Raw genomic sequence first — 16,893 nt, 5'->3', positions numbered from 1 at the left:
CCCTGGGATTTGACTGCCTGGAGGGCGCGGAGGGTTCCGGCTGGTAAGCTGTTGAATAATTGACGGAAGGGAAAGAGTAACGCGAGTCCTCGGCTTGGATCACTCGCAGGACAAAAGGACAGCCCAATTGTTTCCCTCCCACCTATCTGAACAGGTATAGAGAAACGTGAAAGGTTGCCTGGTTGTAACTAGATACGGTTTCTTTCATAGAAAAGAGCAGTCGCCAGGGAAGGATGTTTAGAAAGGAGTTTGACCCACGTGGAAAGTGCAGTTTGTCGGGATTCACAGGTTTCTCGCAACCCCCACCCCTGCATGAACCGTGTCAGCTTCCACAGCATTCCTGAAGTGCTCCAGTTTATCTCATAACATGAGGGAACAGCAGGCTAACTGATTTAGCGAGCTGCTGAAATTTTCCATGTAATTTGCAACGTGGATCCGGGGCACTCAAAATTTAACTGTGTTGCCAGGATGCAAACAGCATTTTAAATAGGTCTGTATCCCCCTCCTCAAGTTGTTTTGGCCCTGGGCACCCCCACTGCAGCAAAACAACAAGAAAAACCTGTCTCACTTCTGCACCATTTAAAAGCCCCACGAAATGGTTCCTGGTGCCTCATTTATGCTCCAAAATTATCTAAAGTTATCTGTTGCGGTGTTGTCAGGTGGGCAGGTATTACAGCTTTCGTGCCTCTCTTGGAAAGGTGCAGAAGAACTAAATGAAAGAGTTTGTTGGATTAGCTTGTGGCCTCTTGATAATGAATGAAATGGTGGTGGTCCCATGTCCTGTACGCAGGCAGTGGAGTGACCCCGTAAAGTGAGTGGGAGAGCCACCTGCTGCTTCCTTCTTTGGAGTGGTGGTGATTAATTGCTGTGTGTTATACTGATTCTCTTTCCCAGCAGTACCTAAGTAGTAGCTTGAGGGAGCATTGGTGGTTATTCAAGGCAGAAAAGCAGTGGCATAAGTTTTCAGTTTAGAAGCCTTTTATGGATGTATTTTTAATTAAAAGGCCTTGCTTGCTTCTCCTGGGAAGCACGATGACTCCTGAACAGGTGCTGAGTGCTGCCCAAGCAAAGCTAAGAAGGAAGGGTTCAGGTGGGCTGGCTACTTTTGTGTAATCTGCCAGTATCTGGATCCATGTGCAAACCTGGCCATGGTAACTGATTCTGAGAGAGGGACTCCAGAATACTTTCTAGGAGAAAGTCATGGCAACGCCTTTGAAAGGCGACGTGGGATATGAATAGAGGTTTCTTGCAGTGATAGTGTGGTTGCTGACTATAGACAGCTGGGAAAGCTGAAAGGCGGGTTGAGGTGGGTGGGATCCCTACTGATTATACGTGTGAAACTTGGTTTTGACAGTTGTGCCTGGCAACTGAAAAAGCCACATGTGGAAAGCAAAAGGCTGAGCCAATATTCTCATCTCACAAATATCTTGCTCCTTCCCTCTCTGATGCTTTTGGGAAGGAGCATGTGGGGCATACTCTCAGGTTCAGATCTGCACTTGCTGGGTGGCCTTGAGCAGGTCTCTTTCCCAGCCTTTTTGAAATTGACGTGGTGGTTATCATAAAATAAAAGGTTATATTGTAACCTACCCTGAGCCCTTAGGTTAGGGTGGGGAAAGAAATATTAATAATGCATAAAGTAGCTAGTGGATTAGTGTCATAGTCCTCTCCTTTCTACAGAAGTTTTCTCTGAATTCAGAATATCCATGAACAATGGGGGAGGGGGGAAGACAGGGCTACAGTTTAAGAGACTCTGTTGAAATTCCGATTAAATGCTGTGTGGCCAAACTATGCAAGGGACAAGTAACTACCCACGCTGTAACTTTAGGAGAGCTAGCCAAACTGATCCAGGCAGATTTAGGAACAGCTGGAAAACTGCTTCCTTTGTAACTTGTATATAAATAAGGAAGCCAATCCAGCCACTCCCAGGCTGTGCTTTTTTATTTGAGCCAGGGTTGCTATGAAGTACATGCGATGAGGTTAGTGCTTTTAAATAAAGCCTAAATATCTTTGTGTTTATATATGGGATAAACTTAGAAATAACTCTAGTAGTAGATATATGCATCACTGATATTCTGATTGTGGTGGATTGGGCATTCCTTAAACTTCGCAGCACTTTTAAAAACTAATTTGGATAGGAATATTTTATTATTATTTTTTAATTGCCAATACACCACATTGTATCACAGATTTAAATGCATGGTCCTGAAAAGGTAGTCTTGTTGACCCGAAGCAGTTTCTTGGATCTCTCTTATCATAGAAGTCTGTACGTGGAACAGAAAACAAATTGAGCTTTGGGATTTTGGAAAATCCCAACAGAATGGTGACTGGGATTTGAATGTTCTACAGTTTAAAAAGTGGAAGGCATAGGCAGGAAGTATGGAAGTATTTGTAGCTCCGATATGTACAATCTTGTATTTGGCGCTGCATGCTATTTAAATGTTTTTATGTTTTGTTTCAGGTATCTATTACAAAGCAATCTGGTGAGAGCTGAGTGAAGAGATAATTCTGCAGAGCAATTTCAAACTACAACAAAAAAAGATGGCCAGGGTTTTGGATATAGGTGAAGGACCTGAAGGAGGACACAATGAGTTCAGCAACATCATTAAATCCAGATCTGGTAAGTCATAAAAGTAGTCAGTGTTCTTTTCTGGGGAGTTCACTGTAACAAAAACAACAAAAATGTCATTTACTTGTTAGGAGTCTAAAAGTAAGATTACATCTCTTACAAATGTGCTTCAGGAGTGGGATAACTAGCTCCAAGTATCTCACTAGCATCTTTCCCTGCTGCTGGGATTCAAACACTGTCCCAGTTATCTCCCCTCCCCCCCATTTTAAAGAAATCTGTCAGACTATCACTGAAAACGCTTCTGTGTATGTTTTAGTTTTCTTCTGTGGTTAGATTCCTTACCATCAGTGTGCAGCAGCATCCAGTCTATTGGGTTTCTAGTTCTACCTAAGAAGTCTGTTAAATCAGACATAATGGAATAACAGAAATTATAGGCATCTGCTTTTCTGCAATACCCAGCCTATGTGACTCTTTAAGACCTCTATTTATATTCTTTACAGAAGTTGATGTAATACGTTCAGTGTGCTTTTATGCAGGCTTGTTTAGGCATTGTCTCCTTCTTGATTGCCAGTTACTGGATGTAATTGGTAAAATGCTTCCAAATCTGAAGCTGAGACATGTCTGTATAGTGGTCTCCATGGCTCCCAATATCAAGCCTTAGAATTAATCTGGAATTTCAGGGCTGGGAGGAAAATATTTTTGCACAGTCCGCAGCAATTTCTTGTCTAAATAATACAGAAATGAAGCTTGGGATTCCTTGTATCTGCCATGTAGATAGGATAAGGATTTTACGTATTGAGTAGCCATATTTGAGTTCTGTATTCCCTCTCTATTGCCATATGCACATCCTTTAAATATGATACAGTTGGTCTGTTATCACAATCTGTGATAGAGTTTACTGTAATAAATTTATTTATGCAGAACCAGCAGCTTGTGATAGTATCACTTTTGACTTTCATATTTAATCTTCGTAAGCCTGTTGAATTCATTGAAGCACCAGAGCATACAAAAATCAAATTATCAGAGATTACTGTTCTTATCTCACTATTAGGCAGGTGGGAGAGGTACAGATAGACATTAAATGCAGTAGTTGTTGAGTTTATTATTACAGATGAGCAAGTGGGGACCTGTAAGAAAGTTGCAAGGGTGGGTGGAACGAGTCTGTTTCCTTCTTCCTGACAGAGAAGTTGGGGTTCAATTGGGACCCCTTCAACTGAACGCAAATTTCTCCATCATTTCTACTGTTCACTCATCCTCTGTCTCTGGTGGGGGCTGGAGTAGCAAGTGAGGAATGGCGAAAGCAGCAACAGTACCACCTCCTGCTCCTCCTAGTTGCAGCTACATGTGTGCGCTCTATCCTGTTGGAGTGGCTGAAAAAGGAAGTAGAAAAGAGCAAGAGGCCAGTAGCACCTTAGAGTCTAACAAAATTTGTGGCAGGGGAAGAGCTTTAGTCAGTCATTGCTTACTTCTTCAGATACCTGTAGGTGAGCCAGTCTGGTGGATTCTAATCTGAAGAACCAGGTTTGATTCCCTACTACTCCACATGCAGTCAGCTGGATGACCTTGGGTCAGTCACAGTTCTCTCAGAGCTGTTCTCTCAAGAGCAGTGCTCTCAGAGCTCTCTCAGTACCACCTACCTCACATGGTGTCTGTTGTGGGGAGAGGAAGGGAAGCAGCTCTGAGACTCCAAGTGAAAGGTGGGTTATATATCCAGTCTCTTTGTCTTCGCTGTCATCTTCACAAAAGGTCATACCCTGCCACAAATTCTGTTAGTCTTTCAGCTTTCTCCTTCCATTGCCACCACCAGTTGCCTGTCTGACTTCTTCCTTGTCGTCATCTCATTACCCCAAGTGGCTACTTTCATTCCCACTCCCAGTGGCTGAAATCCTTTACATTGTCTGCACCTATGTCAACAGCACGTCTCCAGTTCTGAGGTTGTAAACTTCCCAGTTTTTTTTTTAAGGCTTGTGATTTTCCTGCAAACTTGATGCTTGCATCCGACTTGTCCCTATTGTGTGTGGGTTTTCAATCTGCACACGATGCCTACTTCAGAATTGGATATATGGTTGTATATCTAAGATGTTCAACAGTGCACAGCTCAAGGGATTGCTCAGTGATAGTTCATGGCCTCCTTGTGGTACATGTAGCTGTTTGGAGGAGGGCCTGCTGAGAGGTACTGATTTTTCTTTGAAATTGGTGCCTCTCCACTGAGCCAAGGTGTTGTCTTTTCCATAGCAATCCCAGAGTCTTTGTCGACTGTAGTGAGAGGTCCAGAGTCCCTAGGTGGTGTCCTGGGAGGGCTGATGATGGGTGTCACAACTGTGGGCTACCATGTGTATTCCTTGTGATCTGCACACAGTGCAACTTCCCCTCCCCAGTAATAAGGCATTTTAAAACGTGAAACCATTTTAAATGCACAAGTAGGTGCACTGGATTCCTGTAGTAGATGTGCCCTGTTAGCACTTACTGTTTGTATTTCATTTACATTGCCAACAAGATGCTTATTTACAGGCAAATAAATTTCACTGATTTCAAAAAGCCTTTAAGCAGTTACCAGTCACTGAAGAGAAGCTTGTATATAACTGTTACCTGTTACTTTTTATCCTCTAAGTAGACGTTTGGGTAGCATTTGTATCATGTTTACTTAATAAATTTACTCTCTTTTTTCTTACAATGTTTTTTTCTTACAAAGCTTGCAATGTTTTTTGAAACTATCAATTGCAGTCACTCTAAAACTAACAATTTAATAGCTGAGGGGACAGATGGTACTAATAAGAGTTCTCTGTAGTTGTAGTTCCTTTTGAAAAGGATTTTGTTGTGTTCAGACTTAATGTCATATTGCTTTCTTTTAATTCCCAATTTAAATAGTTCCCTAAGCTTTATCATTCTGTCTGGCAGTGGCAATTACTTAAGCTAATATAAGTAAGCAGCTTGAAAATTCTTCTTTCAAAAATCTGAATGATTACGTTTCACCTCTTGTACCTACTCTTATGTATTGTCATAAATCTTAGCTCTTTATTGCTTTCTTACCTGAGAAGTTAATGGAATCTGGGAGGGGATTTCCAAATGAAAAGGGCATAGTTCTTCAAAGTACCCCAAACAGCAAATTAAAAGGTAGTTCTCAGGTCTAACATCTGTATTTTCCATCTTGATTGCTCCAAAGGGTGGAATGTCAAAGGAAAGGAATGCATCACTACTTCATCAGTGAAATGTCCCTAAGTGAAATGGATATGTTCTGTGTTGGAGAACATCCAGTGAAAGGACAGTCATACCACCATTTGTGTGTCTAATTGATTTATCAGTTGTATAATTTGTAGAGATAACCCCCCCCCAAAAAAAACCCCTGTGAACCATGATATTGGTTGTTGTTGTTCAGTCGAACAGTTGAGTCCGACTCTTCGCGACCCCATAGACCAGATCACGCCAGGCCTTCCAGTCTTCCGCCGTCCTCTGAAGTTTGCTCAACTTCATGTTCGTTGCATCTATGACACTGTCTAACCATCTCATCCTTTGCCGTTCCCCATCTTCTTTGACCTTCAATCTTTCCCAGCATCAGGGTCTTCTCCAGTGAGTGCTCCCTTCTCATTTGGTGGCCAAAGTATTTGAGCTTCAGTTTCATTATCTGGCCTTCCAGGGAACAGTCAGGGTTGATTTCTTTTAGGATTGACTGATTTGATCTTCTTGCAGTCCAAAGGACTCTCAGGAGTCTTCTCCAGCACCATAGTTCAAAAGAATCTATTCTTTGGTGCTCAGCCTTCCTTATAGTCCAACTCTCGCAGCCATACATGACTACTGGGAATACCATTGCTTTGACCATGCGGACTTTTGTTGGCAGGGTGATGTCTCTACTTTTTATCATGCTGTTTAGGTTCGCCATCGCTTTCCTCCCAAGGAGCAGGCGTCTTTTAATTTCATGGCTGCAGTCACAGTCTGCGGTGATCTGGGATCCCAGGAACGTGAAGTCTGTCACTACTTCCACGACTTCCCCTTCTATTTGCCAAGGAGTGATGGGGCCGGATGCCATGATCTTAGTTTTTTTAATGTTGAGCTTCAAGCCCACTTTTGCACTCTCCTCTTTTACTCTCAGCAAGAGGCTCTTTAGGTCCTCTTCATTTTCTGCCATTAGAGTGGTATCGTCTGCATATCTGAGGTTGTTGATCTTTTCCCCAGCAATCTTAATTCCCGCTTGTGATTCATCCAGGCCAGCATTTCGCATGATGTACTCTGCAAATATATTAAATAAGCAAGGTGACAATATACATCCTTGTCGTACTCCTTTTCCTATGCTAAACCAATCAGTTGTTCCATATCTTGTTCTAACTGTCGCTTATTGACCCTTATACAGGTTTCTCAAGAGACATGTGAGGTGGTCTGGTACTCCCATCTCTTTAAGGACCTGCCATAGTTTGTTGGTCGTAACCTATAAGAGTAGTAGACAAAGTGTTATGTTTTTGCAGTTTAACCAGGTTTGGAGTCAGTGACCTGCTTTGATGCAATTCTCACTGATGTGATTTTCAAATGTGTGCTTGAAACTTCAGCCTTTGTGTTCAGTGAAGCTTTGCCCTTTGATCTACAAAGGCAGCCAATATAGTTGCGTAACTTCATTGCTAGTGGATAAGAAAATAGACACTGGTCACAGTTTTCTTTTGTAGATGAATTTGCTAAGCGTTTAAAAATATAAACTGCATTTATAAGGAGAAAATAAAGAGATTTGAAAAATGGAGCTGATTCTATGGGTAGATTTATATAGATGACTTAGAATTTTTTTTTATTTATTGTACCTTCGGGAAGAAAGGAACATAATGCCTCATAGGAGAAAATACTACTTGTCTTCTTTTCTTTATCTTAAATCAACTCACTAAAGATGTTGCTTTGCATATGGAGGATGTTTTCATAATTTAAAGAACTAAGGACAGTAATAGGAGCTGCGGTGGCTCAAGTGGTTAAGACGCTGAACTGCAGGCTGTGGAAGGTCGGTAGTTCAGCAGTTCGAGACCCGAGTGTGCCGCATGACGGAGTGAGCTCCCGTCTGTAGTTCCAGCTCCTGCCAACCTAGCAGTTCGAAAGCAAGAAATTGCAAGTAGATAAATAGGTACCACTTCAGTGGGAAGGTAACAGAGTTCTGTGCGCCTTGGTGTTTAGTCATGCCGGCCACATGACCACGGAAATGTCTTTGGACAGCGCTGGCTCTTCGGCTTTGAAACGGAGATGAGCACCGCAACCCTAGAGTCAGATTCTACTGGCTTTCGAGCAAGGGAACCTTTACCTTTAAGGACAGTAATATAAAGGTAATGGTTTATTCCCCCCCCCCCCCAAGTGGTATGTTAGAATGTCAGCAAGATAACAGCATCGTAAGAATGTAACTAAAACAGCAAGTTAAAATACGAGTGGTGCTAGTACCACTGAATCCTAAATAGACAGTCTGAGTATGTACAGTTTTACAACATGAAGCTTTTAATTATTTGTTTGTGGAACGTTGAAGGCAGAAATGAGCAATTCTGAATTGATTTTTATGCTTCTGAATCATGTAAGGAAACACCTGTTTTGCTAAAAATTGCTAATTTCAGTAGAATACTACTACTAATTCACATAATATTTGTCATATGCATTCGTTTTGCTACTTTACCTGGCTTTGGTCTAGAGAACTAATGCTAAAGACTGGAATGCCAGTGACATGGGAAGTACCTAGTTTTGCCTCAAGCTCTGTACCTTCTCAACTGCAACCTATTGATTTAACTCCAGGAATGTAAATAAGAGTTGTTGACTTGTATGGTGAAGAAGAAATGGATTGCAGTAAAACATGCATGTTAAGTTCTGGAAAATGCTCCACAGAACCTGGGATAGTGATAGACACACTATCATGTATATAGTTATTTATATTGAAGTGTCTTTGCCGTATGCTTAATATAAAGTTGGATTTTGTTGTTTATAAATTAAATGAGGTTCAAATTCTTGTGGTGGAAAATAAGTATTTTAATCTTTGAGCAGTGTTAGCCACCCTGAGCCCGCTTGCGGGATGGGTGGGGCATAAATATAATAAATAAATAAATAAATATTCATGTCAAAGTATGGATTTGAATAACCAAAACTATATCTGTACACATCCCCAAACTATCCATTGTTTCGTACTAGCACATGACACATTAAGTATATGTGAAATACACAAATAAATCAAAGTAACAGTTTTGTATTTATTTATTATCTTAAACTTATATAGCCTCCCCCCCCCTGCATAGCAGGGCTCAGGGCAGGTGACATCAGGTACCGACAACAATATTAAAACAGTAATAACTTAGATTAAGTTTTGCCTCTTGTATGTTACTCATTTGAAGCTTCATCTTAATCCGAGCAGTGTAACCATCTTTTTGAACCGCCACTATGATTTGTATAGGTGAATAGGTACATTCTGGCTGCAGCACACAATCTGACAGGAAAGCACACAATCTGGCTTCCGGTCGAGCTAAGATGGAGGACTGAAGCGTTTCGCGATCGTGCGAAGCGAGCGACGGCCACTTTTGACAGTTTGGGCAACATACAGCCCAACGCATCACTCCCCAGCGAGGGGGGGGATAAGCAGGCAGCGGCGCCCAAGAGGGAGTGTGAGGTTGGCGTGAAGCAGCTTCGGAAGAAGCTGAATCAGGCTTTGACCTCCTCCCACGAAGACGGCAAGTGCCAAGCAACTCTATAGTGGCCGATCGAGCCGGATTACCGGCATAAATTCTTCGTCAGCCGACCTCTTTGAAGAAGGACAACAACTGTGAGTTAAAAGAAACAATGCGAAACCCGTTTTGAACGTGCTAGATAACAAAAACGTGCCGCTTACCTGAACTGAGTTTGGAGTCAATTTGAATTAAGCGGTTGAGCGGAAAATGAATAGTAAATCCCAGAAATCCGATTCCGGAGAGAAAAAAGTTGATTGAAGCCTTTAAAAACTGTAAAAACGCTTATTGTTTAACATTCCTGTGGTGAAGATGGAGCCGTGTGCGCAACTGTAAAATCGAAACTCACGAACAATAGCGTGGGAAGAGCAGGCTGGTGTCACAAAGAAAGAGGTCCGTGTGAAACATCCAGGAAGTTGAATTCCTAGACGGGCATTAGCGAAAGGAAGACAGTGGAACTTTTAAAGGTGCCGGACCGGAAGTGAGTTGTATGCGGAAGGAAGGGCCTGCAAAGTATCAATTTGACCTACTCTACATGAAATTACCATAGAGAAGTTGCGCCCGACATTTTGAGGAGGACTTCAACTAAATTTGCTTTTTTAATATATTTCTAAGGGTCTTTGGAAAGCGTAAACAGAGAGGCATGGAGGACTAAATCTTATCATCTAGAAGAGTGCTTTATCTTGCGAATCTGTGAATTGAAAAGAAATCGCCAAGACGGAGACCAGGAGAGGCAAGAAAAGAGCCGACTCAGACCCAGAACTTAAACCAGTTGTGAGACCTAGGATTGGATCTACTTCAACCCCCAAAATGTCAAGGGGAAGAGAGAAAAAAGAGATGCAGGCCTCCATGGAAGCAATGGAGAAGAGAATGACAGAGGCAATACAAGCCATGGGGGAGCAGATAGAAAAAACATTGGGGGACCAACTGGAGAAGCAAACTCAGATTCATCTGAAACATCTAGAAGAAGTCCAAGAGAAGAACATAACAGCATTGAAGGAACTGGTTACTACAGAAATAACTTCAATCAAGCAAGAAATGGAAGGAGTTAAGAAGGATGTTCAAGCAAATGCAACCAAGACTACAGAGACAGAGGAGAAGATACAAAAAATAGAAGAGAAACAAGATTCTTTGACTCAACAAATTACAAGATCAGAGACAATGATGGAGTTCAGAAGGATGCAGACTCATCTGAGATTCAGAGGCATTAAGGAAACAGAGAATGAGAATTTAAAAGAAAAAATGATGGAAGTGATAACGGCTTTTCTGGGCGAGGAGGAAGGGTCAATGGACTCAGACTTTGATTTGATTTATAGAGTGAACTCCAGAATTGCAGAAAAGAAGAATTTACCAAGGGATGTAATTGTACAATTTGTAACAAGATCAATAACAGAGGAGATATTCAAGAAGCAATTCAACGTCCCTTTTGTAATAGAGGGAAACAAAATTATGGTGATGAGAGAACTCCCAAGAACAATACTGCAAGACAGGAAAAGGTATAAATCCTTGGCTGACAAACTCAGAGCTTTGAGCATCAGATATAGATGGGAGATTCCACAAGGTTTATCCTTTACGTATCAAGGTGGGAGGATTCAGATCAGATCGATGATGGACTTTTATAAATTTAAGGCGGACAATGCGGACGTCTTTGGAGAACTTTAAAATAAAACGCATAATGGAGTACAAATTGTTGTCATGGAATGTTAATGGATTAAATTCACCAAACAAGAGGAAAAGAATCAATCATTGGATACAGAAACAGAAATGCAACGTGATATGCTTGCAAGAAACACATATTAGAAAACAGGATATAAAATATTTAAAGAATGCTTTATTTGGAATTGAATTTTGTTCTGCGGCCTCAAACAAGAAAAAAGGAGTTGTGACATATGTGAAGAAGGAGTTACAACCTACAGAAATTTTTAAGGACATAGATGGCAGATACGTGGGTGTGGAATTAATGATTCAGCAGAAAAAAACATTGTTGATCAACGTGTACGCACCCAATGGAGCAAAGGAAAAATTTTTTAAGGATATAACTGACCAATTACAACAATTGACTTATGAGCAAGTTATTATGGCCGGAGACTTTAATGGGACAATAGATCGTCTAGACAGAAAACCACAAAAGGACAACGAATTCAGCGGAAAACTGCCAAAGAATTTTTTTGAATTAGTTAAGCAAGAAAAATTAGAAGATGTTTGGAGGAAATGGAACCCGATGCAGAAAGACTTTACTTTTTATTCCAATAGACATTGCTCTTTTTCCAGAATTGATATGATTTGGATGTCTGAAGAATTATCAATGAAAACACATAAGACTGAAATTTTGCCAAGATGTAATTCAGATCACAATCCGGTGGTATGGAGTTCCACAGAAAGGAAAAAACCCTTTCTGTGGAGGATTAATGAAGACTTGTTGGATAAGAAAACAGTAATTGAGATGTTAAAGGAAGAAACGAAACAATTCTTTCAACAAAATTTAAATAAAGAAACACCGATACAGATTGTATGGGATGCTTATAAAGCGGTGATGAGAGGAATTCTCATCTCGCAAAACGTGAAGCAAAAAAAGGAAAAACTTCAAAAACAAACAGAAGTGTTAGAAAAAATTGCTCAGAAAGAAAAGGAATTAAAAAAGAAGCCTGGAAAAAAGCAAATTATTAAAGAATTAAAGTTGCTGAAGGAACAACTGAATGAGACTTGGAATCAGGAAATGTATTGGAATTTAAAGAAGTTACAACAGAAATCTTTTGAAGGGGCGAACAAACCGGGAAAATACTTAGCTTGGCAACTTAAGGCTAGAAGAGAGAGAAGAATGATAACCAAAATAATAGAAGATGGAAAAGAGTTCGTTGATCCTAATGGAATAAAGAGATGTTTCTTCAAGTATTATGCTAAACTATTCCAAACAACTAGAGTTGATCTTGAGAAGATTAAAACATATTTAAAGGAGATTCCACTACCAAAAATAAGTAAGGAATACAAAGATTTATTAAATGGTCCAATTCAAAAAGAAGAAGTGATGAAGGCAATAGAAGAGACAAAGTTGGGGAAGGCGCCTGGGCCGGACGGATTTACAGCGAAATTCTACAAAAAGATGAAAGAAGAAATTTCCCCGGTCCTGGAAGCTTTAACCAACGAAATAAGAGAAAACAAAAAGGTGCCGGACTCATGGAAAGAAGCAATTATTTCTTTGATTCCAAAGGAAGGACAAGATTCAACAAATGTAAAGAACTACAGGCCAATATCTCTTTTGAACAACGATTATAAAATCTTTGCAAAAATTATTGCAGAAAGGGTGAAAAACTATTTACAAACGGTAATTTCTGAAGATCAAGCGGGCTTTTTACCCAAAAGGCAGATTAGAGACAATGTAAGAATAGTAATGGACGCAATTGAATATTATGAAAAGCACCCAGAAAAAGAAGTAGCTTTTCTGTTTGTTGATGCAGAAAAAGCTTTTGACAATCTTAATTGGAATTTTATGCACCAGATGATGGAAAAGATTGAAGCGGGACAACATTTTAGAAATTGTATTGAAGCTATCTATTCTGAACAAAGAGCTAAAATAAATGTGAATAAAGAACTGACAGATAACTTCAAAGTACAGAAAGGAACAAGGCAAGGTTGTCCGTTATCACCGTTATTATTTATCTGGGTATTGGAAATACTTTTACAAAAAATACAGTACGATCAAGAAATAAAGGGCTTGACACATAAAGGACACCAATACAAATATCGAGCATTTGCAGACGATGTAATGTTTATGGTGGAAAACCCAACAGAAAAATTGACATTGCTTTTTCAAAAAATAAAGGAGTTTGGAGAATTGGCCGGCTTTTACGTAAATAAGAATAAAACAAAACTTATATGTAAAAACATGATCAAACAAAAACAAGTGGAACTACAAGAACTGGTACAATGTGAAGTAGTTAAAAAAACAAAATACCTTGGAATTGAATTAACGGCAAAAAATATAGACCTATATAAGAATAATTATGAGAAATTATGGACTAAGCTGACTCAAGATTTTAAGAAATGGGATAAAATGAACTTATCACTGATGGGAAGAATATCAGTTATAAAAATGAATGTCCTACCACGTTTGATGTTCCTGTTCCAAACAATACCAATTCTGCATAAAACGGATTTGTTGGCCAAGTGGCAACAAGAGTTGTCAAAATTTGTTTGGGCAGGCAAGAAACCAAGGATCAAAATGAAAATACTTTGTGATGCCAAAGAAAGAGGAGGTCTACAAATGCCAAATCTTAGACTATATTATGAAGCGGTTTGTCTAACATGGATGGATCAATGGGTGAAGCTTGAAAATGACAGATTGTTGGGGTTGGAAGGGCATGATTGTAGATTTGGCTGGCATGCATATTTATGGTATGACAAGATAAAAATGGACAGTTTTTTTAAACTTCACTTGGTGAGAAAAGCTTTGTATATGGTATGGACAAGATATAAGAAGTACCAGAGTGACTTAAGACCATTGTGGATTGTACCAGTAGAAGTGTTGATATCTTACTCAAGACAGCGAGGTAGAGACTGGTTGCCATATAGAGATTTAATTAAAAAAGAGGGAACAGAGTGGGTAATGAAAAAGCAGAATGAAATTGAATATGAATATGAGTGGTTGAAATATATGCAGATTTATGATCTTTTTAGATCTGACAAAAAAAACTATGGTTTTAGAGAGGAAAAAAATGAAATTGAAAAGGTATGGGAGAGTGGAGGAGGAAAAAATATTTCTAAAATGTATAAGGTGTTGTTAAAATGGTATACTGAAGATGAAACTGTTAAAGAACAAATGTTAAAATGGTGAATAACAAAGAAGATGATGAGTTTTTTGGAGAATGGAATGACTTTAAAATTTATCTGGAAAAGAACTGGGATGTGAAACAAAACTTAATATGTTTAGATCAATATTAAGTCAAATGATGTTATCTTTAGATTGTAATGATGAGAAACTGATATTGTTGATGATATGAAGTAATTTGGAGCAGGGGTGGAAGCATAAAAAAAAAAAAAAAAAAAAAGGAAAGCACACAATCTAATAGGATTTACTGACAGGAGTAAACACAGGATTGGGTTATCAGTTTTTCTTCCATAGTGTATATTTTCATAAATATGCTTCAGCATTACCACACTTGTAGGCAAAAGTCAGTGTTGCCTTCAGTGGGCTTGAATTATAGTTAGATCTTTGTTTTGATTGCTTCCTTGTAATACTTGTCACATGATTACTTGAGTGTAGTATAATGTACATTTCTAAGAACTGTAGTGCACATTTTAAGGTAAGGCATTTCTACTTAAAGTGATGAGGGCTTTGTGATCTACCTTTAATTGTTCCAAACGAAGTTTATGAGCTGTAGATAAAACTGACGGACAGTTTATGCTGAGAGGTTTAGTGGAAGAAAAACATTGAAGCTTATAGAAAACTCCAGTATAGTATATATGTGCTTTTAACAATTTGTGGAATCAGGATTTGATGTAAATTGTAGGAGTAAAGCAGGGCACTCACCAAAGCAGTATTGAAGAAGAGCATAAAAACCTGATTAAGTTATTCCTTGATATGAAGTGGAGCTTTGGACCATTTGGAAAGTATAATCAGGCCGGGGAAGGCACGGGGAGGCATTTAAATGCCTCCCCGATCCTTCCAGGCCCCCCCCCCGGCTTGCCCACCTTGGAGTTGCCGGGGGGGTGTCGCTCTCCAGGCCTTCCCTCTGTAGCCACGCACGCAGAGGTTTTGGCTGTAGTGGGCATGGCCAACTCTGAAGCCAGCCGGAACACCATTCCTGTGCTTTTCTGCCCCAAAATAGCCCTGGTTATTGAAATCTCTGAGTAAATTTGGTTGATCCTAGAAATGTTTAATCCAAATGTCTAGGGATGCGACTGTGACATCAGCAACAAGTAGGTGGAGAACAAGGTCCACTTAAAAAGTTGCTGCTGCTTTCCCACCCTTGCTTTACTGCACAAAATCACAGATGTGACTGCAGTTTTGAAAGCTCCTCAAGGTCTGGAAAGAAACTCTTAAAAGGGTAGGATGAAATGGTGCATGACAGCAAGCTGCCCTGTCCTATTCTGAAAGGGGAGTTTAACTCCACCCTTTCTCTGTAGTAGCTGTGGGCCAAGTGTTCAGGTGGATGCTCCGCTCACATTATCCCATTTGAGCTAGAGAAAAAAAAAAACAAGAGTCAGAGAAGTTGTCTATGGATGTTCCTGTTTACTCCCTCTCTCTCTCTCTCTCTCTTCCTGCTGCTCATGCAAGGAAAAATCACCATGTGGAAGCATCAGAAGATATTATTCCAGCGTTACAATTCATTGTAGAGGTAGACATGCTTAATATTTATTAATTTCAGTGTCCAGTTCTATATAGGGTGCAGCTACGGACAGTGAGCACAGTAGTAGCTCATATACATGTTGCTTAGCTATTGGTGGATGCTTGTCATGTGACATAGTATGCTGCCTTTTTTCATTCTGTATGTTAAGATTTTGATGTATCCATTTGGTTGTGGTGTTGTTTTGCAATCAAGTCACAGCAGACTCATGGTGACCCTGTAAGGTTTTCAAGGCAAGAGATGTTCAGAGGTGGCTTGCCATTGCCTGGCTCCCTGTCATGACCCTGGTTTTCCTTGGCAGTCCTCCATCCAAATACTGCCCAGGGTCGACCCTGTTTAGCTTCTGACAGGTTCAGGGTAGCCTGGGCTGGTAGTTCTTACTAAATAGATTATGTGAGAGCAAGTTGCATTGTAGCACATTATAATTTTCTTGCTAAATGAATGATATGAGAGCAAGTTGCATTATAGTGCATTATAATTCTGATTCAAACTATGCTGGAGGAAAGATTCTTACACATCTGTATACTTTTACATTATCTGGAGCAGCTGTTGGTTTGGTCTGCATGATTTCACCAGCTTTGGGCAAATTGCCGCTTGTTCCTCCTCATCTTGACATCTGTGTTTTGTTAGTTCTTGTAATGAATTACAATAACATTTCTGGGGAGCAGGGCTTGCTTATGTACAAGTCAGTTGATTAGAACTGAGGACCATAGAGTAACATAATATATGCAAACATGCACAATTGGTTTTTACAAATCATGTCATCAACATAATTTGCACAGGGTGTGACCCCCTGTTAGACACTGATGTATGTACAACTAAAGTGACAGAACTTGAGTGTTTGGGATCATCAGTTAAAAAAATTTGGCACTTAACAGAGATAAGTGATGAAAATATGGTGTTCAAAATATGTGTGATTCTAAGGAGGCTAAGTATCATATTTAAACATTTACAAGCTCCAAATATTCTTGATTTACCTAGCAACAAGGAAGCTTTTTTTCTGAAATGGAAGCCATGGATTTGCAATTGAACGTGAAGATTGCACAGATACTGGGGGTGGTTTACAGTCTGCTGCTCATAAGTTTGCTATTGTTTATTTGAAGGTCACTGAAATAGTAGGGGCAAGCTGCCATTCTGGAATAAACCTCTTAAATTATAAGCCTTGAGTGTGTGTGATTCTTCTGTCATCCTTTCTGGAATTTTAAGACTAATGTGTTTCAGTATACATAAGCAATTTCCCTACTCATATGTTACACACATATTTACAGGAATGTGAAAATGCAGGCATAGCTAGCATGACAAGATAGACCTCTGATATAGTTTC

The 16,893-nt window shown here is 39.8% G+C and overlaps 1 protein-coding gene across 1 annotated transcript in view; it reads left to right on the top strand.

Moving 5' to 3' along the window:
- Positions 1 to 2,484: 2,484 nt before the first annotated feature.
- Positions 2,485 to 16,893, top strand: part of UTRN (utrophin) — a gene marked incomplete at its 3' end in the record, with an annotated part of 245,001 nt that continues 230,592 nt past the window's right edge. The window contains exon 1 of the mRNA XM_015421983.1: positions 2,485 to 2,617. Within this exon, the coding sequence (XP_015277469.1) occupies positions 2,539 to 2,617 (79 nt within the window). The remainder of the gene's footprint in view (positions 2,618 to 16,893) is intronic.

Source organism: Gekko japonicus, unplaced genomic scaffold (genome assembly GCF_001447785.1).
Source record: "Gekko japonicus isolate JY-2015 unplaced genomic scaffold, Gekko_japonicus_V1.1 scaffold114, whole genome shotgun sequence".
In the NCBI taxonomy this organism is placed as follows: Eukaryota; Metazoa; Chordata; class Lepidosauria; order Squamata; family Gekkonidae; genus Gekko; species Gekko japonicus.
Note: the sequence above shows the minus strand (reverse complement) of the source record. Positions and strands in the feature narration are given on the sequence as shown.